The 27249-nt window shown below is 37.4% G+C and overlaps 1 protein-coding gene and 1 non-coding gene across 3 annotated transcripts in view; one reads left to right on the top strand and one right to left on the bottom strand.

Annotated features, from left to right (window-relative positions):
• Positions 1-27249, bottom strand: part of MTFR1 (mitochondrial fission regulator 1) — a 57142-nt gene that overhangs the window by 1719 nt on the left and 28174 nt on the right. For both annotated transcript variants that reach the window (XM_012737192.3, XM_076005263.1), the window contains exons 4-6: positions 17305-17420; positions 2601-2836; positions 421-679 (exon numbers count right to left, since the gene is read on the bottom strand). In XM_012737192.3, coding sequence (XP_012592646.2) covers positions 421-679; positions 2601-2836; positions 17305-17420 — 611 coding nt within the window. The remainder of the gene's footprint in view (positions 1-420; positions 680-2600; positions 2837-17304; positions 17421-27249) is intronic.
• LOC142872221 (small nucleolar RNA SNORA7) lies at positions 15191-15330 on the top strand. The gene has a single exon (XR_012920437.1). It is a non-coding gene; the product is annotated as a small nucleolar RNA SNORA7 (small nucleolar RNA).

The raw sequence follows: 27249 nt of genomic DNA on the forward strand, positions 1-27249 counted from the left end.
TGAGACCCATCTCTTAAAAAAAAAAAAAAAAAAATTAGCTGGGTGGTGGCACACCTGTAGTCACAGCTACTCAGGAGGCTGAGATGGGAGGACTGTTAGAGCCCTGGAGTTCTAGGCTACAGTGAGCTATGCTTGAACCACCATCCCTCCAGCCTGGGCAACAGAGCAAGTCCTCATCTCTAAATACATACATACATACGTGAATGAAAGAATTAGGAAAACCAAAAACATCACCTGAAATTATTATTTTGCTAATCTCTTAGCCACTGTGTATAGGAGCTACTGGGGCCCATTTTTTTTAAAACTACAAACTAATCAAATTAGTCATGATATAAAACAAAATTGCTCAAGAAGCCTGGTACTTTTGCTTCACAAGACATACAAATGGGGAAGTAAGAAAGAAGAAAAATATATCCTCACCTCTTTACTGACCGAAGTTTTACACTGTTCATATCTTTAAGGATCTCTAGCATATTTGGCATGTCAGGTTTCTTTGGATTGTTCTTCACCAAAGTTTCTCCAGCATTGGTCCTTTTCTGTCTTCGCTCTTTAATCAGATCAATAGCCGATACACTTTGGTGGAGCCCTGGTGGAGGGGGAGGAGGGGGAGGTGGAGGAGGTGGGGGTGGCGGTGGAGCGGGTGGCGGTGTGATAGTAGATGTGGTAGAATCTAAGTCACCTACAGAAATAAGGAACAGTAATCTTAACCCTGCTGGTATTAGGCAAAGAAAATATCAGTTATTAGAAACAAAATCATGTTAAGGTTTTTTATATCCCCCAAAACAATATCCTTACAAAGAATCTCAGTGATGTAAGGAGAAAGGCAGTTTCAGTTACTTTGTGAGAAATGCCTGACTCTCAGCCACTGTATCAGTCAATCTAAAACTCTCCACATGGAAAAGTTCCATTTCACTCAACAGGGGTGTTTTTGTGATATCAAATGCTCAAGCTGCCTGTGGCACAGTTTGTTATCACTTTTAGCAGAAACGTAAGTAGGCTGTACTGCATAAACACCTCTATCTTCAACACATACAGTTTGACAATTTAGTGCTATTACAACTGTTTGAAAAAACTCGGAAAAATCTGTAATTCATTTTAAACATATTTTCATAGAAGACTTATTAAACATTAAAAGGCTGCATTGATTAAGAACATGTTTGGAACAAACGTTTTAGATTTACTGTTGAATAAACTTGTGGAAGAAAAAAAAGAAAAAAACAGTATTATACTTCATTTCCAAAACAAAAAGGTAAGATGAGAATTTAAAAGGTTATAAAATAAGGACCTAAAATTCATCTTTCTGCATAATTAGAGGTTAGAGAGTTGTTCATTGGGTAAATTTTATTGACTGGGGTGGGAGGAGGATTGATGCAAAAATTTTACTCAAGGCTGGGCGAAGCGGCTTACGCCTGTAATCCTAGCACTTTGGGAGGCTGAGACAGGCAGATTGCTCAAGGTCAGGAGTTCGAAACCAGCCTGAGCAAGAGCAAGACCCCGTCTCTATTATAAATAGAAATTAATTGCCCAACTAATATATATAGAGAGAAAAAATTAGCCGGGCATGGTGGTGCATGCCTGTAGTCCCAGCTACTCGGGAGGCTGAGGCAGGAGGATCGCTTGAGCCCAGGAGTTTGAGGTTGCTGTGAGCTAGGCTGACACCACAGCACTCACTCTAGCCTGGGCAACAAAGTGAGACTCTGTCTCAAAAAAAATTTTTATTCAAAAGATTCACACTCTAAATAGAACATCTAAACATAATTCCAAAATTATCTATTTGCTGAAGTTTTCCTAGTCTGCCAGAAGAGGGGGGTAAAGCAAAAGAAAAAAGTTAGGAGAAGGCAGGACTTAAGGTTTTTATAAAAGTGGCTCAGAGGCAGGTCAACTGTCCTTATTCTTATCTGACAGAGCTGGTTAACACTGTCTAGCCAGGACTCAGGAATAAAAACAGAAAAACAACCACTACAGGTTAGTGGGCTAGGATTTCAAGGCTATGGCTTCCTCCCCAATATGAAGATGCCACACTAATAAAAGCTATAGTGTTAGATAGGAAGACCAGAATTCAATTTCTATTCTGTGCAAGAAGAACGGCTATTAAGTAAGTAGCTGCCGTGTGCTAAAGCAGCTACTCTCATTTATTCTCACAGTAACACAATAACACAGGTAAAATTATCTCTATTTTAGAGCAGGAAAGGGAGGTGACAGGTCAAGTGCTTGCCTCAGAACCCACAGGTAAACACCACTCAGTCCCACATGGCCACAGAAACCCAGGCGCCTTTTACTGAGGAGACAGAAACCCATGGACATAGACAACTAGGTTTCCCAAAAGAAAGGAAAGCATTCACAACAGCAGCAATTCAACTGCATGAATTTCAGTGTATTCAAAAGATATGTCCTAGTCATCCTCTCTGATAGCATCAAGATTGTTCAAAACAAAAACACCATCTAAGCTTGACTGGGTTCTGTACTGGACTATGCAAAGAGGACTGACACTTGGTTTTTCTTAGCAAACCCCAAAGCTGTTATTTACTAATGAATTTTAAAATAAGTGGCACTCTCCTAATTTCCAGTCTGCCAGTTAAACAAATGTAGGACTTACAGACCTGCAACGAGATTTTGCTGTTCCTGCAGGGTCACAATTTTGGCAATCTGAGCTCTAAGAGCAGCAAGTTCGTTTTCAAGAGCACAGATCTTCTGCAATGCTTCCTCGTTGGCCAGTGCTGGAGTCTTCGGGGGAGGCTCTTCTTGAGACAAGTCTGGTAAGGAAATCTGCCTACTTGGGGGCTTCTCAAACGAACATAAGTCATCCTGAAGGGGTGTCCTTGACCTGACCTCTGTCCTGCAAGGAAGACATAAGGTTGGCTATCACAGGCTTTGTAAGGGGATATAAAAAAATTATCATTATCATTAATAAAGCATAAGAGCATAACACCCAAGAACCACTTTTCAGGCTGATCTTACATAAATCCCCTCCTGTTTAAGTGTTAAAACATCAATGCATTTGTCAACCTTATATAGATACATACTACATATGGGTTCTTGCTGGCATCCTTCTTCTTAACCTTAATCTCTATATAATATGCACAAACCAACACTATCAGGAAGCATCACAGACTCCAGCAAAGATTTTGCTTATTCATGTTTAATCTTTTTGGTTTCTTCTGAGAATAAACTTTTAAATGCTCTTCAAAATAGTAAACTAATTACTAGTTATATTTGGCTACAAAATCAAATCAATGATCCATTAGCCCTTCCCCAGGGTCTTGGCTTCTGCATATTAATGTCGGTGTTTTCCATGTATGACAGAAAAGACCAAATTTTAAGACATATCGTGACAATGTAGGCCAAACGTAGTATCGGAAACTGAAAAGGAGAAAAAGAAACCATTATAATTGAACTCATGCAGTAACTACATAAATAGTCTCATTTTCATTTAGCTATAAAAAAATTTTTTTTTAATGTAGCGTGCCTACGACCTCCAAATGGAGGAAGTCTTTCGTGGTTGAGAAAAAAATCCAGATTTCTTTTCAATTGTCAATTTATATTTAAATTATATTAAATATTTAAATTTATATTAATTTAAGTCCTTTCCTATCTGAAATTCTTTCCTTCCAAAAAATAGTCCGTCTTTTCCCTTATGGACTCAGAAAACTCCAGTAAACTGTCTTTTGACCTTACAGTCATTTAGAACTCTATTAATACCAAAAGACTTCTTCATGCAGGTACAGGAAATAATTATATCTATAGCTCTCAGCTCTAGATGATTCTACCTTGGGAGTGGAAAACCCAAGGCCCTAATGCTGTATCTCTTGGGAAAAGCCTCCTGTGTTTGAAAGTTACTGAAAGAGAGAAACTAACACCAAATGCAACCTCTATTGTCAGACTCGGGACTGGGGGCTTCCCTCTTACCACATTTAATCTAAACCCCATGAGGCAGATACTATTATTTTACTGCTGAGGACACAACTCAGTATCATATAGCTAGTGTATGGAAAAGTCAATCCTGGAGTTGAGATTTATGCAGTTTATTCCTGCTAGCAATGTTACTTTCCTTCTATGAAAGATGACAGAAGTGTTATTTAACCCTAATTCAAATACTTACAGTTTTCTGAGATAAGGATACACTGTAAAGAAAAAATCTGCCCATTTCTGGTCAAAGACTTTATACACATTAGTTTAACATTACTTTGCAACATTGCAATGGTGAACCATTTTCACTTCTTTGGCATACTCCAAATTGCATAGGAAAAGAATGAAGGAATACCTTGACATGGAGTTTTAAAGATGAGAAAAAAGCCCATAACTGACTTCCTTCTCCTTGCTCTCACTCAACATTAACAAATTGTGCCCAATTGTTTTTGTACTCATAGATTTTTAAAAATCTGATTTTTCCAGGTAAATAATCATATAAACCCCCTCATAAAATTCTGCTTACACAACTTAACGAGCCATGGCCCACAACTGAAGAATCTCTGTGACTGGCCTGGCCAAAAGGCCACACTAAGAGGGAATCTGAGTAACTCTCAGTCAGGCTATAGACAAGACACTAGTCAAGGCTCACTCTAGTGAACAGTGTGCATTACTACAGACATTGCCGGTTGCTTACTCCAGCAAATACATTCCTCCTCTCCTGAGTAAAATTACCACCAAAAAAAGAGGAGAAAGAAAAAAAGCAGCCCTATTTCAGGGCAGCAATGTGCCCAGCTAAAGGATTACACTTCCCAGTTTCCCTTGGAGTTACATGGGGACATGTGACTGAGTCTGGCTAACAAGACTGTAGGCAGAATGTTGATGAGCCATCTAGGAGGGCCACTTAAAGAGAGGTGACTCCATAGAAAAATCCCTTCATCTTTAGTCTCAGCTGCCTTTCCTCACGCTGAGAGTCTTGAGTGCAAGGCAATGTCCTAGAGTCACAGAAGGACAGAAGCTAATCTTGATACAAAGCCAATGCCATGGATGGCAGAGAGCCTGGCTGGGGCCCTGATGACACTGTAGAGCCACTATCAGATCAAGCCCACCCACCCTTTGGATGTCTTTCATTTGAGAGAGAAATAAATGACCTTCAAAGAAAAATTAACTTCCATCTTGTTTAAGCCACCATTCTTTTGGGCTTCTGTGTTACATACAAACTTAATTGTAACTATTAGGACATTCAACAACATTAAATTCTATTTTAATTTTCCTTTAACTGGATATTGGTATTTTATTTTTGCTTGACAGCTGTGATAATTCTTCATTTGATCTTGCTTGTTAAATAGGAGAATACTTGCGCTTGTAGCTTTTGATATTATGCACTGAATTCAGGTATTTTTCTTCATATCTAATTGTGTTTACATTAAATTAAATTACCAAATTTAATGGCTAATTAAATTACCAAACATAGAGAATGTTGTTTACAAATTGTTTTTTGCCTATAACAATTTTAAACAAAAAGATTTCTAAAGAGTAAATGTTCTCACTCTTACCTAGCAACTATACTACCAACTTTGTTTTATTTGGAGTATTTATGGGTAGGAAAATATGTAGCTTGCAAAGCTTCAATTACCATTTGTTTTCTTAGCCCTACAATCAGAAGAAACAGGTGATGTAATTTCTTTTAAAAGTTCATGAAAATTAAAGGTAAAAACTTTCATAACAGTACCAGTGTCTGATTAAACATATTATTTAATAATACAGTTAAAGATTATATGTTATATAAGTTATAGATTCGATGTGTGTGCTCTAATCAACTTACAATAAAGATAATAATTTTAATAAGCCATTAAAATTTTTTTTTTTTTTTTTTGAGACAGAGTCTCCCTTTGTTGTCCAGGCTAGAGTGAGTGCCGTGGCATCAGCCTAGCTCACAGCAACCTCACACTCCTGGGCTCCAGCGATCCTTCTGCCTCAGCCTCCCGAGTAGCTGGGACTACAAGCATGCGCCACCATGCCCGGCTAATTTTTTATATACATATCAGTTGGCCAATTAATTTCTTTCTATTTATAGTAGAGACGGGGTCTCGCTCTTGCTCAGGCTGGTTTTGAACTCCTGACCTTGAGCAATCCGCCCACCTCGGCCTCCCAGAGAGCTAGGATTACAGGCGTGAGCCACCGCGCCCGGCCAAGCCATTAAAATTTTGAAAAAAAAATTACTATGGCTCTTTGTTGGCTAAATTCTGATTTCTACCCACCTTTACAGAGCAGTTTGAATAACTTTGTTAAATAGCTCTGTACAATAAATACATTAAGTTACAAGTAGATAGAAATTAGTCAACCTAGTAAATGAAGCTTTGAGGAGGTAGGGGATACTCACATAGTTCAATTACATCTAATATCAATATGACATTATATGAAACATTATTTAATATTCTTCTTCATGTATATTCTTGGTAATCTTTAAAAAAAAAACTGAAAAATAATGATTATATTTAAAAAGACTACTTCTGGCTGGGTGCAGTTGCTCACGCCTATAATCCCAGCACTCTGGAAGGCTGTGGCAGGATCACTTGAGCCCAGGAGTTCAAAATTACAGTGAGCTATGATCGCACCATTGCACTTCTAGCCTGGACAAAAGACCGAGACCCTGTCTCCAAAAATAACAACAATAATAATAGAAAAGAAAAAAACTTCTTGAAAAAACCAGAAGAATTCCTGGTAGGTAGGATACTGGGAGCAGTACAATGCTAGTCTCAACAGATCTAAGCAAAGTATAGGATTCTCAAATAAATGTAGAATTAAAGTAGCATACATGTTCAAAATCACAGTGAAGAAAGTAGGAAGAGTAGTAGTAACGGAGTGTGAGTTTAGAGGAAAAAAGCAATCAGAAGCAGAGTGTTATCAGGACAGAGGACAGGGGCCACCGCCATAAGATGAGTGGCATCTAGAAGTGACAACCAATGGAAGCAGAACTGAGAAAAAGAGGGAACATAGAATCTGCAGATAAAGAGACATCTCTAACCCTACTGTTTTCTCATTTCCATGAAAGCAGAATTTTGCTATGTTTATCAAAACCTACCTAAAAGAATGAATAGATTCGTATCTGGGGATGAAAATGAGGATGATACTTTGCTTTCATATTATGTGTAAGTGCAGAGGATTCATGAAGCTTATTTACAGAAAATAAATTTTAGATACCAGAACCTTTGGTATTTATAAACAAAAAATTATGTTATAATACTTTTATTTAAAAACTAGTATTCACTTCCCCATCTAAAATTCTCCTAGACATTATAAGATCCCAAAGTAGTAAATGCTTACAAGTATGTTTTAAAACGTTATCATTCAAGTAAGCCGATCTTCAAATTCCATGAACATTTACTCTTTAATAATCTTTTCCCAGAATTGGAACAAGATAATATGATACACTGAATTAAGATATCAACTGTAAGCCATATTTGAATAGCTTACTTTTTATCTTCTGGTTTTCCCTCCCTCCCAAAGACGGGGTCTTGCTCTGTCACCCAGGCTGGAGTACAGTGGCACAATCATAGCTCACTGTACCCTCAAATTCCTGGGCTCATGTGATCCTCTTGCTTCAGCCTTCCAAGTAGCTGGGCCTACAGGTGCATGCCACCACGCCTGGCTAATTTTTTTTTCCTTTTGTAGAGATGAGGTTTTATGTTGCCCAGGCTGGTCTCAAACTCCTGGGCTTAAGGGCTCTTCCTGCCTCAGCCTCCCAAAGTGCTGCGATTACAGATGTGAGTCACTGGGCCCTGCTGCTTACTTTCTTTAAGATATCTTCTAGTCAAAATAAACTGCAAGAGAAAATTAATGAATATTGAACAGAAACTAGTGTTTAAAAAGGATTAAGTTTCTACATTTTCCCATAACTCCTAAGGTGAATTTTATCTTTTTGGCTTTCTTTTTGTTAAAAATTAAGGACAAAGTACTCAATAATGTTGAACACCACTGTGTCAGGGTAAGAGAAAAAAAGTTTAGGGCCTTTGGCAAACAAATTAAATAATAGTGTCACCTGTACTTTATGTCTATACTATTGTGGTATATTTTTATAATTCAAAATTTCTCTATGTGAAATACGGTTAATGTTTATGGGTTCAAACAAAGTAATTACAGGAAATGTAGAGGTTTAAAATCCCAGATGTGTAGTTGAAAGAGGAAAGTAATCCTGAAATGATTATGTCTTCTCAAAAGAGGTTAGACATTTATTCCAGAACCAAAACCAAAAAAGAATTTTGTAAAGTTCTTTCTTGTGTATGGAAAAAGTTTAGATTTTATGATAATTACCACATACACCCCTATAAAAACACATACACTTCTCCCAGATAATTATTTTAAGAAAGTCACTAAGTAATTCATTCTTAGAACCAATCTGTTTAGTCATCCTTAAGAATAGAGGGCTATGAAGAGCTAGAATACAGAGGCAGAATAAATCCAAACTCAGAAGTGCTCTTTTCTAGAATTTTGGTAATTCGGGGAAATTGTAAGAAACAAAAACAAATACAAAAACAAAATAACAAAAAGACAAGTATAGATGTCTCAAAATCAAAAGACAAACAGTCAAAGAGTGATGTTTCCTAAAACCACTTTCGGCATGCCAACTTCTTCTGGCAAGATTTCTACTGTTTTTATTTGTTTTGGTTTGATTTTGTTTGTTGACTTTGGCTCCAAGTACCCTAGGGCAGAAGACCACAGGTTCCTATTTAGAGTAACCCTGCACTGAATTGTCTAGCTCTCCATTGTTTTCAGTGTTAGTATTAAGAAAAGCCACTTTGGGACTACAATTTACATAAATCCAAAAGGATTTCTAGCTCCACTGACCATTTCAAAGACAACTCTAAATCAAATATATTACACTTCTGGGGTACTTTCTCCTTATCTCAGTTAATGGGAACTCAAAACCTGAGATAGTTTTAAATTAGCCCTGTGTCCTATTCCCAAAATGATTTTTACTGACCCTTCCTCATCTTTTTAGTTTAGAGAACAACCTAGAAAGGTACAAAAATACACTGTATAGTTTCAGAATCCAGGGAGGAAAAAGTTGACAGTTTAGTTCCCTGAAACATCAAGTTGGGTAGAAAACAATCTTTTCAAAATGGGCAAGTGGTTGAATAGAAACAATGAGACTGGGGAAATCATTTTGACAGAGGACATAATCCACAAGAGGACCTACAATGGGAATAGATAGGATTGCTGTGATGCTACAGATCCAGAAAACGGGTGGGATTTGCCCCATTGGCTGTTCTAGGCTCTGTTCAATACATGCTTTTCTGTTGTTTTAGATTTTAAAAGCTGGATCTTCCTAAAAGTGATATTTAATGGAAATTACATTTCTCTCTTGAATGCACTATTTTATTGATTGTTATCAATGTCTAGTGTGAAATAATTAAGATAAAAATGGGAACAAGTAACACCTGCTGTTTGATGTGCTGTGAGTAGGAAACCATCTTACTCTGATCCACAGAGTCGCCTGGTCTACTATTGCACCTATGGAGCTGTGGCAAGCCAGCCTGCTTGCTTCTGGAGTCATTTCCTTTGGAGTCTTGGTATTCCTCATCATCATCTATGAAGTTGAGGGTCTTCCCTGACACTCCTTAAAAAAATAGCACATTCCATTTTACACTTAATATTGAAATTTGAAAAATTAAGCTGGATATATTCACTCAAAGTCCTCAGTCTCACTTTGCTCGCTAGCCTTATATTATAGATTTTTATAAATATGTTCACCTTCCTCATTAGATTGCAAACATCCCGGTGTAAGAAAAAAGGTTACTTGAAATACTTTTAAGCCCTATGATCCTATAAATTTGTAGGAAAAGAGTTTTATATGTAAGTGATACTCTACAGAAGAATTAGATACAATTATAAATTAATATATTAATATAGAATGAACAAATTGGAGTTAAACTTTCAGTATTTCAATATTCCTTAAATGTTATTGTACTCCAAAGCAATCAAATCCTTGATGGCAATGTCTATGATGTCTACTAGAAGCCTCAGAGATTAGTCTTTAATTTTACCATACAGTACAAATGTTATATACATAGTATACTACGTATATATCCAAAGACTACACATTCTCCTGAGAATACTACTATGAAAGAGAACAAACTATTCACCTTAGACAGGATCATCAGTTATATTGATTTTTTCAAAGAATGTCAATGCTTCTTATGAAAACGAAGCTCTTTTCAATTCTGAGGCCATTCTGTCAATTCACAAGGAAATGAAAATGTGTATCGAAAAGAGAAAAAACAGAGAGGCCTTACACCACGCTAAAGTTTTGTCATGTTATCTTTTAAAATTCTCTTCTCAAGGTAGGTATTAATACTTCCAAGTTATAGATAAAAAACTAAAATTCAATGCACTTGAAAAAATTATTTGTGTAATAACCAATTATGAAGGACTGATATGTATACTATTTTCCCTGAGACATACAGTATGGCATTATAAATAATTTAAACAGAAATGTTAACAACATAAATTTAAAGGGAGAAATTCTAAGAAAATTATCTTGAAGAGCTTCAGCTTTCATAGAAATATAAATGTGAAAGGCACAGAAACCCTCCAACTGCAATATATTAGTCTTGAATAGAACTTGTTTCTGCATAGGCTCACATAGTAAATTAAAAACAAGGAAAGGTATTTCATTGTGTGGAATGAGTAGTTTAAAACTTGCCCATACGGCCGGGCGCGGTGGCTCACGCCTGTAATCCTAGCTCTCTGGGAGGCCGAGGCGGGCAGATTGCTCGAGGTCAGGAGTTCGAAACCAGCCTGAGCAAGAGCGAGACCCTGTCTCTACTATAAATAGAAACAAATTAATTGGCCAAATAATATATATAGAAAAAATTAGCCGGGCATGGTGGCACATGCCTGTAGTCCCAGCCACTTGGGAGGCTGAGGCAGAAGGATTGCTTGAGCCCAGGAGTTTCAGGTTGCTGTGAGCTAGGCTGACGCCATGGCACTCATTCTAGCCTAGGCAACAAAGCGAGACTCTGTCTCAAAAAAAAAAAAAAAAAACTTGCCCATACAGACCACCATTACACTGAATGTACTCTATTTCATACTATTTCTATGATTTAGTCATAAAAAATCCCCATAGAAATGAAATTAATGTCAACATGACAGAAGAAAAAGGATTCAAACTACATGGTGAGAATACTGATGACCAATAATTGTCCAGACAAAGTAAAATTCCATCAACGTTCATCCTTCTATTTTGCCCTACTGTTCAAAATATGTGTTAAATTTGCTACCCTGTCAATCTGTACAATGCACTACTGTTTATCTGGCATGTGAAATTGATAACACAGAGCTTCTTCAAAGCTCCCTTTCCACAGAAAGATGGTAAGACTCCGATGTGCCAGCCTGTCAGTAGACAACACTGTGTGGTACTGGTACAGGGATAAACACATAAGTCAATGGAACAGAATAGAGAATCCAGAAACAGATCACACAAATATGCCCAACCGATTGTAGACAAGGTACAAAAGCAATTACTGGAAGAAAGACTGCCTTTCAACAAATAGTGCTGGAACAACATACAGCCACAGGCAACAAACACTCTTGACTTAAGTCTCATAGCTTATACAGGTTGAGCATCCCTTATCCAAAATGCTTGGGACCAGAAATGTTTTGGATTTCAGATATTTTTCAGAGTTTTGAAAATTTGCACATACCTAATGAAAGGGGATAGGACCCAAGTCTAAACATGAAATTCATTTGTGTTTCATATATACCTTATACATGTAGGCTGAAGGTAATTCTATACAATATTTTTAATAATTTTGTGCATGAAACAATGTCTTGATTGCATTTTAACTGTAAACTATCACATAAAGGTTGCGTGTGGAATTTTCCACTTGTTATGTCATGTTGATACTCAAAAAGTTTTGGGTTTTGGAGTATTTCAGATTCTGAATTTTCAGATTAGAGATGCTCAACCTACACAAAAAATTTAATTCAAAAAGAATCATAGACTAAAATGTAAAACATAAAACAAGATGTAAAACAAAATAAAATGTAGCATAAAAGAAAATGTAAAACATAAAACATAAAAACAAGAGAAAAGTCACAGGATCTAGGGCTAGGCAAAGAGTTCTTAGATTTGACACCAAAAGCATGATCCATAAAAAGAAAAAATGATACACTGGACCTCATCAAAACTGATAACATTTTCTCTGTGAAAGACCCTGTTAAATGTACGAAAAGACAAGCCACAGAGCAGGAGAAAATATTTATAAACCACATACTTGACAAGTACTCCTATCTAGAATATATAAAGAAGTATCAAAAAATACCCAGTAAGAAAACAGGCAAAAGGATGAAGAAATATTTTACTCAAAAGAATATATAGTTGGCATGAAAAGATGTTCAATATCATTAGCTAGTAAGAAAATAAAAATTAAAACCACAGTGAAATATCACCTATCAGAATGGGAGGGGAAAAGGGGGGAAAAAGGTTAACAAAAAGAGAAAGACCGACAACACCAAATGTAGGTGAGAATGCAGAGAAACTGAATCAGCCATACACTGCCAGTGGGGGGTATATATATATATATATATATATATATAACTGTATGGTCACTCAAGAAACGTTTGTCAGTGTCTTGAAAAACTAAGTATGCAACTACTATTTGACCCAGTAATTGCACTCATGAGCATTTATCCTAGAGAAATGAAAATTTATGGTCACTCGAAAACATACATACAAGTGTTTATGTACCAACTGTTTTTGTAAGAGCCAAAAATTGTAATCAGCCCAGATGTCCATCAACTGCTGCACAGCTAAACAAATGTGGTACATCCACACCAATGACCACGATAAAAATGACCAATGACCAGCAATAAAAAAGGAACAAACTATTGATACATACAACAATCTGGATGCATAGCCAGAGAATAATGGTGAGTGAAGAAAGCCAGCCCCAAAAGGTTACCTATTGTATTATCCAATTTATACAGTATTCTTTAAATGACATAATTGTGGAAATGGAGAACGGACTACTGATTGCCAGTGATTAAGGAGGGGCTGGGGATTAAGGGAAGCGGGTGTGGCTGTAACAGGGCAACATGAAGGAAGGGTATGGGTATAGGTATGTCCTGCATCTTCACTTTACCAACCTCAATATCCTTCTGTGAGGCCAGGCGAGGTGGCACAGACCTGTAATCCCAGCACTTTGGGAGGCTGAGGTGGGAGGATCACTTGAGACCAGAAGTTCGAAACTAGCTTTGGCAACATAGCAAGAACGCATCACTACAAAAAATATACAAATTAGCTAGGCATGGTGGTACGCACCTGCAGTCCCAGCTACCTGGGAGCCTGAGGCTGGAGGATAACTTGGAGCCCAGGAGTTTGAGGTTGCAGTGAGCTATGATGACACCACTGCACCTAGCCTGGGCAACAGAAAGAGACCCTTTCTCTTTAAAAAAAAAAAAAAATCCCACTGTGATACTGTACTATAGTCTCAAAGGATGTTAAAAATGAGTAAAAAGGAAGAGGAAATTTCTCTGTATTGTTCTTTATAACTGCATGTGAAGAATCTATGATTATCTCAAAATAAGAAAGTTTAATTTAAAAGATAAAATAAACAGCTTAAAAGGAAAGGCTCTTTACCTGCTAATCCTACAATACCTGGTCTGTGTTCCTCATCTACCGCTATGTCCTCACTTCGACCTGTCATTCAAATCAAATTCCTTCTTTGCTCATGGATTATGTGATTCTTACTTTATCTAGCTAATACCACTCAAATGTAATAACTCTTCCTAAAATCAATGATAACCTTCCAACTGAAAAACAAAATTGAAACTTGCTACTTTTGGGATTTCCCTAGTCTTTAAGTATTTGACATTGATGACTATTCCTCCTCCATAAAAATTCTCTCCTACTTCCTCTGCTTCTGTAACAATATCCTCTCCTAGTTCTCCTCTTGAACTGCTTATTGCGGGGTGAAGGTGGGGAAAGGAGGCTTTTTCTTTCAACTTCCAAATGCTGGCTTCATTCAGGATACGAATGCTCTTCATGCCCTATATGTGATCCTTGGTGCTCTCATTTATAGCCATTCCATCTACATGTTAATAGAGTGTGAGCCTCCCTTATCAATATCTAGTCACATAAATTGTTTCTAGATCAGTGTGAATGTGTCAAAGGAAACTCAACATATTCCAGACTGGACTACTCCCTCTTATGCCCTCCCACCAAAATAATCTGTTTTCTTATATTCCTATTAATTGTTCCACCATCCTTATAATTATTCTTGCCAGAAACCTGGGCGTTATCCTAGACTTTTCCTTCCTTAATCCCCACCGCTAATAAGTTTCCATGTCTTACTACTATTAATAATCATTTCTTTCTTATTAATAAGAAACCACGCCAGGCACGGTGGCTCATGCCTGTAATCCTAATACTCTGGGAGGCCGAGGTGGGCAGATTGCTCAAGGTCAGGAGTTTGAAACCAGCCTGAGCAAGAGCGAGACCCTGTCTCTACTATAAACAGAAAGAAATTAATTGGCCAACTAATATATATAGAAGAAGTTAGCCTGGCATGGTAGTGCATGCCTGTAGTCCCAGCTACTCGGGAGGCTGAGGCAGGAGGATTGCTTGAGCCCAGAAGTTTGAGGTTGCTGTGAGCTAGGCTGACGCCACGGCACTCACTCTAACCTGGGCAACAAAGCCAGACTCTATCTCAAAAAACAACAAAAAAAGAAAGAAACCACTAATAAGTTTCCATGTCTTTTCAACTCTTCTGAATCTCTCTTGGCTTTGACCCTTCTCTGCCAGTTTCTTAACACATTAACTACCATGTGAGTTGTATTTAACTCACGCTAGTTTTGAGCCCAGGGCTACATGAAGCATATGTAACTCACATCTCTCTTTACTTTTACCCTTATGAACTATTTTTCAAGTTGCATATAACTCATGCACAGAAAACAATTTAAAAAAACAAATTTTTGATTAAATTAGAAAGGATCATTTTGTTTTCTGTTTTCATAATGAAGCACCGTGGCCCCAAGGAAAAAAAAATTTTCTGGTGTGCAGTCCATGTGCTAATTTAGGCAAATTCTAATCATCTATTAGTTGGTCTATCACCTTATCTGGCTCCTTTCTATTCTCATACTGTTCACAGGTTAATTTTACTAAAACACAAATCCGATCATATTACTATAGTGTTTAAATTTCTCCCATGGTTCCACATTGCTTTCAGGAAAAAAGTCTAAATTTGTTGTTGCAACATGTATGGCCTTTAAACCTCTACCTGACCTCCTGGGATCGTGTCTGGAGAGTGGCTAGTATTCTACCAGCTTCGGAAACAGGAGGGAAAGCAAGCCTAGCAGAGGTACCTGTTCCATTCCCAGCTTGCTCGGTAGCTGGTGACTGGAAGACACTCTGCAACAAGTGAGAAAAAATAAAATAAAAAAATAAACCTCTACCTACTTTCCGTCCTCACCTCCTACAGCTCACACCGTAGGAGCTTACACTTCTCTGCTACTCTCTAGTCTCACTGAGCCACATGGCATTTCCCAAACATGCCAACGTTGTCTCCTCATTTTACCTTTAAACAAATTCTTTGCTCTTCCTGGAATGCAGCCTTCCCACGTGCCTGGCCCGTACCGACCCCCATCACGCAGCTCCAGCTCTCTTCCCCGAGAGGCCTTGCCCAACAGCTCTCATCCTACAGTGGCCTTCTGTAATTATGTGGTAGACTTCACAGCACCAATAATATTAATTTCCTTTTTAATCTTCTTTAACACACCAAATATTCCTGAAACACAAGGACTATGTCTTATTTTATCTCTGTATGCTTGATGCCAAATGAGAGTGGAAAGTATATGTTGAATAACTTTTATTAGATTGAACACGTAGCCAATATTTTATTTGAGCTGTTTCAAATAAATGGGAGCACCTCTCTAATTCTTACACATTGTTTCCTTTGAATCACAACTCATCTTGACTCACAGTTTTGGTTTTTTTTCTTTTTTCTTTTTAAAGATATAGGATCTCACTGTCACTTAGGCTAGAGTACAGTGGCTATGATCTCTTGGGCTCATGCAAACCTCTCGCCTCAGCCTCCCTGTAGCTAGGATTACAGGTGTGATCACCATGCCTGGCTCCTTGATTCATAGTTTTTAGGAAACATTCTCTAATTACACAAATTCCTTATTATGATCCAGACTGATCCTTCTGCCCCAATGAAATCATTTTAATTACAATACTTATCTAAACATATTTATAATTGTTCTTTCTGGTCTTTCATATTATAATGTAAACTTCTGAAGGGCAAGGAATTCTATAACAAATAAGGACTTAGGACACAATTATATGCTCTAGGAACTTTATAAAAACAAGCTGAGGCCAGGTGCAGTAGCCTGTAATCCTAGTGCTCTGGGAGGCCAAGGAGGGAGGACTGCTTGAGCTCAGGAACTAGAGACAAGCCTGAGCAAGAACAAGAACTCATCTCTACTAAAAATAGAAAAACTAGCCAAGCCTCATGGCATGCCCTGTAATCCCAGATACTAGGGAGGCTGAGGCAAGAGGATCGAATGAGCCCAGGAGTTTAAGGTTGCAGTGAGCTATGATGACATCACTGCACTCTATCCCGGGCCACAGAGAGAGACTTTGTCTCAAAAAAAAAGAAGATGACCTGATTTAGTTACTAGAGATCAAATTAGGCTATTAAAAGTTAAGGATTGCAGGCTGGGCGTGGTGGCTCACACCTGTAATCCTAGCACTCTGGGAGGCCAAGGTGGGCAGATTGCTCGAGGTCAGGAGTTTGAAACCAGCCTGAGTGAGAACCCATCTCTACTAAAATTAGAAAGAAATTAATTGACCAACCTAAAATATATATAGAAAAAACTAGCCGGGCATGGTGGCACATGCCTGTAGTCCCAGCTACTCGGGAGGCTGAGGCAGGAGGATCGCTTGAGCCCAGGAGATTGAGGTTGCTGTGATCTAGGCTGATGCCATGCCACTCACTCTAGCCTGGGCAACAAAATGAGACTCTGTCTCAAAAAAAAAAAAAAAAAAGTTAAGAATTGCAAATAATATCCTCCTTTAACCCAGTGACTGCCACACAAAAAAATCAGAAACTTTTCCTTCGGGCCACAATGTTTTATTACGAAAATAGAATAAAAACTTTTGAGTGTAATATAAAGGTAAACATACACGGAAAAAACAAATTTATTGGCTTCTATCATTTAATCAATTTAGAATTAAATTGTCAATATTAATTGTAACAATAAGATCAACAAGATTTTTCTAGACTTCACGTGGCCCTAGGATTAAAACTAGAGTGAGTTAAATATAAGTCTCATGGCAGTTAGTGTTAAAATAATAAATACTGCATCTTAGCCCTGACAGCCTTCCAAACTAACCTCAGTCTTGTCGAACACTCTCCTTCTTCTTTGGCTACCCATCCGATGTCAGCAAAAGACGCCACTGAATCCTCTCCTGGGTGGTTGGGACTCCATTCTGTTTCATGGCTGGTGAGCTATAAGTTACAAATGGGGAAAGTTTTTCATCTGGCACCAAAACATTAGAGTAATAAAACTTTTTTTTTTTTTACTCACCTAAAGGAAAATCGTGAATTCTGGCATTAAAAACACATAAGTGGTTTCTAACACTTCCACTGACGTTCTCCATGAAAAGGATAATCAGTCATAACGCTGCTGCCTAATACTTTATGACAATCTCTGAACTAGAATTTAAGTATATTTAATATTTTATTTTACAAGTTAATTTTTTAAAAAACTCCATTCATCCTAAAATGTTAAAAAAAATTTAGAATCTAAGCATTAGGAACCATTTTATTTCTAAAGAGATTTTTTAAAGGGGGAGAGGAGATTATAACAATAAGCAAGTGAACAATTTGTGATAAAATCAGGAATGTTTTTAATGACTTATATAGCTGTTATAACGTTTTACATATATGTATGTGTATATATTGTTATAATGGTGAAAATATTTAAAACCTCTTTAAATCTCTTGATTTTTACATAAAAGTATTAATATTAAAGAACAAAAAATATAAATAGCAGAACAATTCTCTAGCTAAACTTAAACATATGAAGACATAGAATATTCTGAAATAAATTTAACAAAAAAAGGCATGCAGGCTGAGTGCAATGGCTAATGCCTGTAATCCCAGTGCTTTGGGAGGCTAAGATAGGAGGATCATTTGAGTTTAGAAGTTCAAGACTAGTCTGGAGAACACAGTGAGACCCTGTCTCTGCAAAAAATTAAAATGTTAGCCAGGGTTGGTGGTGCACACCTGTAGTCCCAGCTACTTGGGAGGCTGAGGCAGGTGGATCACCTGAGCCCACAAGTTGGAGGTTATGGCAAGCTATGACTGTCTCACTGTACTCCAGCCTGGGCAACAGAACAAGACCTAAAATTTATCTTGGGTGGGGAGGAAAAGATCATTAAACTAAGGTTTTGATTTATGCATATAATGCTTCAAGAGTCAGACGGTCTCCCTCTGGAACATTCAGCAGAAAAAAAAGTCTCAGAAGGTCAGTGAATAATAATTTTAAAATAAGGTTATCAGATTAATATAATACTTCCTAAAAGTTGGAATGAGGTTTAAATAAAAAGCAATTCACACTTTTTTTTTTTTTTTGAGACAGTCTCACTCTGTTGCCCGGGCTAGAGTGCCGTGGCATCAGCCTAGTTCACAGCAACCTCAAACTCCTGGGCTCAAGCGGTCCTCCTGCCTCAGCCTCCCAAGTAGCTGGGACTACAGGTATGTGCCACCATGCCCGGCTAATTTTTTATATTTTTAGTTGGCCAATTTCTTTCTATTTTTAGTAGAGACGGGGTCTTGCTCTTGCTCAGGCTGGTTTCAAACTCCTGACCTTGAGCCATCCTCCTGCCTCAGCCTCCCAGAGTGCTAGGATTACAGGCATGAGCCATTCACTTTTTAATTGAAGAAAAAAATATAAAAGGCCAAAGAGATTTCATCATTAATGCATTTATTAGAAAGGTTATACTGGGACCCATGCATTGTTCAAACCCTCTAAATGCTATCATTGCCAAGTCAAGCTTTTAGAATTTACACTTAAATAATGCTTCTTCTTTAAACACAAATTATACCATGCAAACACATAATACTAATTTAGTTAAAAGCTTAAAATATCTTTAAAGTAGTATGTATAAAATGAATAAAATGCATGAATAAAACTTTAATTAAGTATCAGCTATGTGTATACTCATTCTGGTATTATAATTACTTAACATTATCAACTTAATAGCATTTAAAAATGACATCTTAATAATAATGTACTAAGAACATCAAGTATCTAAAATGCCCTAAATTACAGTCTTTGGGAAAGACAGGTGGACAGGCAAGAGAGAAAATAAGTTGTATTAAAAGAGTAGAGATTTAAAAATCTAACCCTCTGCAAACAAACAAAACCTAATAATAGAATTATGATACAAAATTATACTAATGTTTTACATGTAGCAGAAGTAGTTTGTGGTCAGAAGAAAAGCATAAACTCTTCAGTAAGCAAATTTTTAAGATACATGACCAAAGAAAGATCAAAAAGAAGATTTTTGTATTTTTTGTATATATTTCAGAAAAGTATCCAAACAAGTCAATATCCAAACAGATAATCAGCAAATGGTTATCTTATACAACTTAAACTGGACATCACACCTGATCTCAAGAAGTTAAGAACTCTGGTAATATCCTGCCCCTACCCAAACTAAAAACAGAATGGTACCTTAATTCTCTGTAACACTATAATAGGGAAATGCTATGTGAGTTATGTGGAGACTTTCTGTTGAAGGATTTGTGGAAGCTCCTAGAAGAGATGGTATTTAATGGGTTGTTTTGTACAAGTGCACAAGTGAGAGAAATCCTAAGATTACAAGCTGAATGGCGCCTTCCTAAGGTACTAGTTAATGAAGATCAATCTGATTATGATACTTTGTTTAGAAAAAAAAATTTTGTTTCATTACAATGACTAGTTGATAGAAAGTTAGGGTATTTTTAACACAAAATCTACTTTTGACTTTAAGACTTTTACAAAAATTGCTTTTTTTTCCCAAAGCACTTACAAAAGGAAACAAAATATTACTTTTCTTAGAATATATACTCAGGCCGGGCGCGGTGGCTCACGCCTGTAATCCTATAGCACTCTGGGAGGCTGAGGCGGGCGGATTGCTCAAGGTCAGGAGTTCAAAACCAGCCTCGGCGAGACCCCGTCTCTACCATAAAAAAAAATAGAAAGAAATTAATTGGCCAACTAATATATATAATATAAAAATCAGCTGGGCATGGTGGCTCGTGCCTGTAGTCCCAGCTACTCGGGAGGCTGGGGCAGGAGGATCGCTTGAGCTCAGGAGTTTGAGGTTGCTGTGAGCTAGGCTGACACCACGGCACTCACTCTAGCCTAGGCAACAAAGCGAGACTCTGTCTCAAAAAAAAAAAAAAAAAAGAATATATACTCAAAGAAATAAGTTAATCCATTTTCAGGAAATCTTAAATGGTAATTAAGGATTAAACATGTTTCTCAATTTTACATCTATAATACCACATATATTAAACATGAAACATTGCTTTTTGCATAAACCTTAAAAAACAAATTATTCCATGGACTTAGTTTACAAGCTTATTTAAGCATTATTTATGCTTAAAAATAATACCATACCTATAACGTGCTCAATGAGATGAAAATGGTAATGATACTGTCAAGAACCAATTCCAAAATTGTTAAGATCTATGTCATTTCTACTTGACATCTTGTCCCACAAAACAAAGGAGTCTTGACATTTAAGTCAAATTCATTAAGATGACAAAATAAAACTGAAAAGACATTTTTTTCTAAAAGACCATATCAGGCATTGCTGAGGGGAACATTCACTGAGTGACAGAAGCATAGAATGGGAAGGACAATTTCCAAGAAAACCCACTTAGCGAAGCCCAAATCAAGAAGTCAGCGCTGGCAACCAGCATAAAAGGTAAAAGGTTCTTGGAAGTACAATTTAGACAGCACTACTAACATGCATGGATGACTGATGAGAAGTTTGAAAAAACAAAAGAGCAACTTACTTAAGGTTCCCAGAAAGGTGCTGTCCTACTATAGCTATTGTTCATAGAAAAGAGAAAAAAAAAGTGAAAAGATAGAAAACTTTTTTTCAAAATCATATTTTATTCAGAGCAAAAATTCAGTAGCAGCATTATATTTTCACTGGCTTTAAGAAGTTCAACTTAACATTTGAAAAAATTTAAATTACTCAAAATTCAATTATATTTTAGGAATCTCACTTAAAGCTACCTTAGTTTATTTTAAATGTTCTAATAATGTAAAACTGTACCACGGAAATCAATTCACTTAATAAAATGCAGAGCCCTGGTTGTCTAGTGGCCAGGAAAAAAATGCAGAAGTAAAATACAAACATACAACAGTTAAAATACTTAGAATAAAAATATTAGAAGTGCTAAATTTGTCCTTTCGTGACTTCTTATAAAATAAACACACTGGTACTGGGAACTTCTCTGCCAAGAATAATAGTATAAATAAACAATAAACTTGGTCTCTTTTACCACCATTTGTTTATAGCCAAATACAATACATGTACTTACTCTTAAAAGTAAAGTAATAACCTCTAGCTTTTTACCTACATAGGACTTACTTATTCCTCTTTTTCTCTAATTGCTACCACTGCAAGAAAAATTAAAAGCAGAATTTCTGCATTTTAATACAGTATAGTGACATGCATTGACACCAACTAGCCAGGTAGTATTCCTGCATAAAGAACACTAGTCTGTAGCTTGATGACTTATGATGGGGTGGGGGAGGGGCAGGGAGAGGAGAACATTACTAGTCTGAAAGATGTGGAACACTGAAACAAATAAATATTCTAGGCCAGACTCAGCCACTGATATTTCTGAATAATATGGTCACTTTTAAAATAAAAATTTTTAATTGACAAATAAAAGTTGTACATATTTATCATGTAAAACATGCTGTTTTCAAATACTGTGTTTCCCCGAAAATAAGACCTACCCATAAAATAAGCCCTAGCAGGATTTCTAAGCATTTGCACAATATAAGCCCTACCCTGAAAATAAGACCTAGTGATGGGCGTGGCTACGCAGCGCATCTGCACAACCCATGCATTTCGTCTCTGAGCGATAAAGACCAGCAGCCCTTCTCATCTGCCCCATTGTGACAGCTACTATCCCAGAGGTGACCAGAAAGGTGCGGGCAGCCCCACCAACAAGGTCGGCTCCCCCTGTCAGGTCCCGGCCATCCTGTGCGTGCTGCAAGCTGAGGCTTTGAGGGGAAAGTCTCCTCAGTGAAGTGAGGAAGCAGATGCTCCGTTCTAGGTACTGTGTGTCCCCAGGGGGAAGAAGGAAAGCTGTGGCTGTCGTTTTACTCAACACTGTGGGCCTCTCTCAACCCCCACAAACACCAGGGGATAGATCAAATAATGATTCCTGCAGGAATGACTATCTGCAGGAATGACTCTTGATATTGCAATAAACAAGCCATTCAAAGACCATTTGCACATGGAAATTAATGAATACATTGAAAATACAATGACAAGAAATCAGCGTGGAAACTTTGTGAAGCCTGGCCTGCAAGAGGTCATGATTTGGGTGAAAAATTCATGGGATAAAATCAATGACAGTGTTGTTACCAATGCACTTCGAGCAGGTTACATGGATAAGAGCTGCTCATTTAATGAGAGCTCTATTGCTCAACATGAGAGATTGGGGCCAGTGGTTCTAAAGAAAATAGAGTCACAAGAAATTCAGGATGGAATTCGGGGTTTGGAGAGTTATGATGATGTTCCAGAAGAAGATGACTTAACTATATTTGAATAAATGTAGATTGTTGTACTGTACTTAAAAAAAAATAACACATCCCCTGAAAATAAGCTCTAGGGGGTCTTCTTAAGGAAAAATAAATATAAGACCCTATCTTATTTTGGGGGAAACATGGTATGTATATACATTGTGGAATGGCTCAACTGAGTTAACATATGCATCACCTCACATACTTTTTTTGTGTGTGTGAGAATACCTAAAGTCTACTCTCTTAGTGACTTTCAAAATACATTATTAACTATAGTCACCATGTTGTACAACAGATCTCATGTGTTCACTTTTTACAATTGAATATTACTAAATTTCTATACATAACACCCAAGAATGGTGGAAAGGGAAGGAAAAGGGGAAGGCAACAGACCAAAGAGACTAGAGAAAGGAAAATGTATGTATATCCCTGAAAATAACCTTGGAGAACAAGTAACAGCATCCCTGAATGGCCACAAACACCTATTAGTAACCAAGTTAGTCTTAAAACTACTATTCCACACTGCCAGATTTATAAAACACAATACTTGTAGCTGGATTCAGCAAACATTAAGGGCCATTTTATAGCTAAAAATACCAAGAAAAGGACATCACATACAATATGATATCATATGTTAGCATGGTCCAGATTATGAATAGTAACTGGAAAAGCAGGGTTAATTTTAAGTTGTTATTTTAAATATTAATCTAGGTATAGAGTTTCAGATGGCTCAGATACCAAAGATCACTATCCCACATTATTAAGTCTCCCACTTCACTAGTTTCTGATAGTCTAGTCTCCTTAGTTCCATAATCACTAACTTCTATCTGCCTTAGGACCTCTGTCCGTGCTATTCTTATTCTCAGTGCACACAGAACTCCCCCAGCCTCCACTGCTGTCCTCAACCCTCCAGAGCTGGCTCTTTCTAATCCTTGTCATTCCTTTATAGAGGCCTTCCCTGACCACTGCTATTATTCTCCCCAATGCTATATTACCTTTCCTACACAGCATTTTTTATTATAATGCAAATTACATATTAGCATATTTACTTGTTCAATATCTCTCTCACTGAATGATATAAACAATAAAGGCAGACCTATAACTCTATTTTGTTCATCCCTGAAAACCAGCACCTAGCATAAAGTATGGATTTCAAGTTTATTTGCTAAATAAAGAAAGATGGGCCATAACAAGTGATCATTTCACTTCCAAATTTAATTATGGCGCTTGAACTTAAGTAGGACTCTTACTCTAATAGAACATGCCTCTACCACCAACTCCACCAACTCCTCACAGTCCAAGAAAGGAGTCGGGAGCAGAGTTACCAGAGAGAAAAGGGTAGTCCAGATCAAATTACCTAGAGACCTGTCAGTTACACAGTTGGGATTCAAACCAATATACCACACAGCCAAGTCCCCAACACAGGGCCTTAAGTTTTTTGTTTGTTTTTGTGTTTTTAAAATTTTTTCTTTACACGAGCACTAGTACACCAGGAAAATTTTTTTTAAAGTGTAGTATTTATTATCACAATAAGCTATACTTACATTCCAAAAATTCACCTCAGAAGTACTTTAGTGATTAGTTTCACAATTGCCAATAGATAATTATGTTATTGCTTTAAAGAAAACCTTCTTTAGCAAAATACTAGAACACACTATGTCTGAGGTCCTCCACCTTAGCTGCACAAAATGATCCTTAAGACATTTTAAAAAAACAAGCACATGAAATTCAGCTTTAGTAAGCCTTACAGAGAACCTGCATGTGTTTTTTGCAAGGAAGTGGAGAGGGCATATAGAACCACAGTGGAAGACAAGGCGTGAGCATGGGTATTTTTTTTAAAGCTCCTAATAATTTGAGAATGCATTCAGTGTTCAGAACCACTGCAAATCAAAATCTCACCCCATTACTCCCAATCCCCCAGAGTTTACTGCTTTTGCAAGTCCCTCCATAATCCGTATTTTCTTTTGGTGTCATGAATCTAGAATAAGAACTAGGAGACAAAAGAAGGGCCTGTTGGCCCAGTTTGTGTTACTCTGGGTTCCTACCTCCAAGAGGGAGGGACCACAATACTCAAACACACAAAATGCTCATGAACACACGTGTAGCTGTGACCCAAGGCTGAAAGGCACATAAGTGAAAGGTGGAAAAGGGCCAGGGGAAGTTATTTTTCTTCAACTAAAGTAAATGTGAGGAGTGTATAGATACTATTTTGAGTGCAAAGTAGCCAACTCATTCCCAGTGCTCAGTAACTAAAGTACAGGGGAAGCCAATAAAACCTATGAGGTTATAGACAGGTCTTCAAATAACACAGCAAAGAAACATTTATTTGTTATCTTTTATATGCTTTTTACATTTATTACCTCATTTTATTCCCAGCACAATACTCACTGTGCCCATTAACTAGATGAAGGTGCAACTAAATGTGTTGGTCTGTGTTCTGATTTGTGACTGTAAACACACAGAAATCCAATTGGTAAAAAGAGGCAGTTAAATTAGAGAACCGAATAAGATAATTTGCTCTGCCATTGTAAAATGGCAATAACAATAATAACAAAATCGTCACCATCAGCAGCACTTCTGTTGTGCACTCCCTATGGATCAGTTGTCATACTTAAGATGTCACATTGATAATCTTGACTAATGTTCACAACACCAAGTAATGTGCCTGTCTCCTAATATTTATATAGGAGTCTCCCTACAGGTACAGTGAAAAAGATGTTGTGATCTAGAACAGTGGTCTCCAACCTTTTTGGCACCAGGGACCAGTTTCATGGAAGATAATTTTTCCATGGACCGGGCAGGTAGGGTGGGGGTGGGGATATGGTTTCAGGGTGATTCAAGCTCATTACATTTACTGTGCAGTCCAACCTCTCTGCTAATAATAACCTGTATTTGCAGCTGCTCCCCAGCACCAGCATCACCGCCTCACATCACCAGGCAGTAGATTCTCACAAGGAGCACGCAACCTATATCCCTCGCATGCAGAGTTTACGGTAGGGTTCGTGCTCCTATGAGAATCAACCCTGTTGATCTGACAGGAGGCAGAGCTCAGACAGTGATGCAAGCCATGAGGAGTGGTTCTAAATACAGATGAAGCTTTCCTCACTTGCTCACTGTTTTGCCTCCTGCTGTGTGGTCCTGTGGTTAGGGACTGCAGATTTAGAAGGAAACAATATATATATATTTTACATGTATATGTGTATATATATAAATATGTATTTATATATACACATATAAATATTTATAGATATGAAAATATTATATGTTATTATTTTTTAGAGACAGAGTCTCACTCTGTCACCCAGGCTGGAGTACAGTGATGTGATACTGTGCCTTCAAACTCCTGAGCTCAAAGGAGCCTCCCACCTGAGCCTCCCAAATAGCTAGGACTACAGGAACATGCCACCACACCTGGCTAATTTTTTTTTTTAAGAGATGAGGTCTTGCTATGTCACCCAGGCTGGTCTTGAACTCTTGGGCTCAAGTGGTCCTCCTATCATGGTTCCCAAAATGCTGGGATTACAGGCATGAGCCACCATAGCTGGCATAGACGGAATATTCCAAGGTTTAAGATTTCAGAGGTGAAACTATTTTGAAGGTGACAGAATTGAGCTGTTGCCAATGATGTGAGCACTAGGAAAAGAAGTGAAAGTCAACAGGAGGAGAGAGCATAACAAAAAATGAAGCTATATTTCAGATGGGTCTCCAAAAGACACTGAAATCAGTGGGGACAATGGGAGACTGGTTTTGACTTCCTAACTCCTGTTTGTAAATTGACCCCTTGCACGTCCTATTCTCAGTTTAATCTATTTCAACTTCTGTCTCCTGAACATGGCCTTAGTATAATAATGTCTACCCGCCCTGGCCCCCACAGTGGTTACCCAGTCTTAGATTGTTTATATTATTTACCCATAGAGTCCTAGACAGCTCAGACACATCCCAAATCAATTAGCCTCCAAATGAGCCATAAAAATAACAAACAGAAATTTTCAATTATATTACTCTAAAGTGCATCCTCTATATTTTTGGAAGATGCTATATTTTTTATATTTCTGATAGACAAAGAAAAATAGAGATATAGAGGAATAATAGCAGATTTAAACATCCAAGTAGCAGACAAAATACTCACTTTAACATGAATTTTAAAAGATTCAGTATGCCTGGAAATGAAAACATCACTATAAATAAATGGCTTCCATCTTCCACTACATTCTCAAGTAGGTCACCAATGTTTCCCTTAACTTACTCTTCTCCTTATGTTAATTCATTTCTTTTCAAATACAGTTTCTGTACTAAATCTAATACTCTTTTTGTGCTCATACCCTCTTTAAGTGGCCAGTCATAACACTGAGAATGGGAACCCTCCCAAGTAAATGTATTTGGCTCTCAAACATTAGCCTGGTGACTGCCAAGGTAGATCTGGGTTGCAATCAGAACGCATTAGATATCTCCACTTCCTTTCACATATCTCTAGCTACATGAACACAAATGCTAAAGCAAGTTCTCCTGCAA

This window comes from Microcebus murinus, chromosome 7, assembly GCF_040939455.1.
Source record: "Microcebus murinus isolate Inina chromosome 7, M.murinus_Inina_mat1.0, whole genome shotgun sequence".
NCBI classification, from domain to species: domain Eukaryota; kingdom Metazoa; phylum Chordata; class Mammalia; order Primates; family Cheirogaleidae; genus Microcebus; species Microcebus murinus.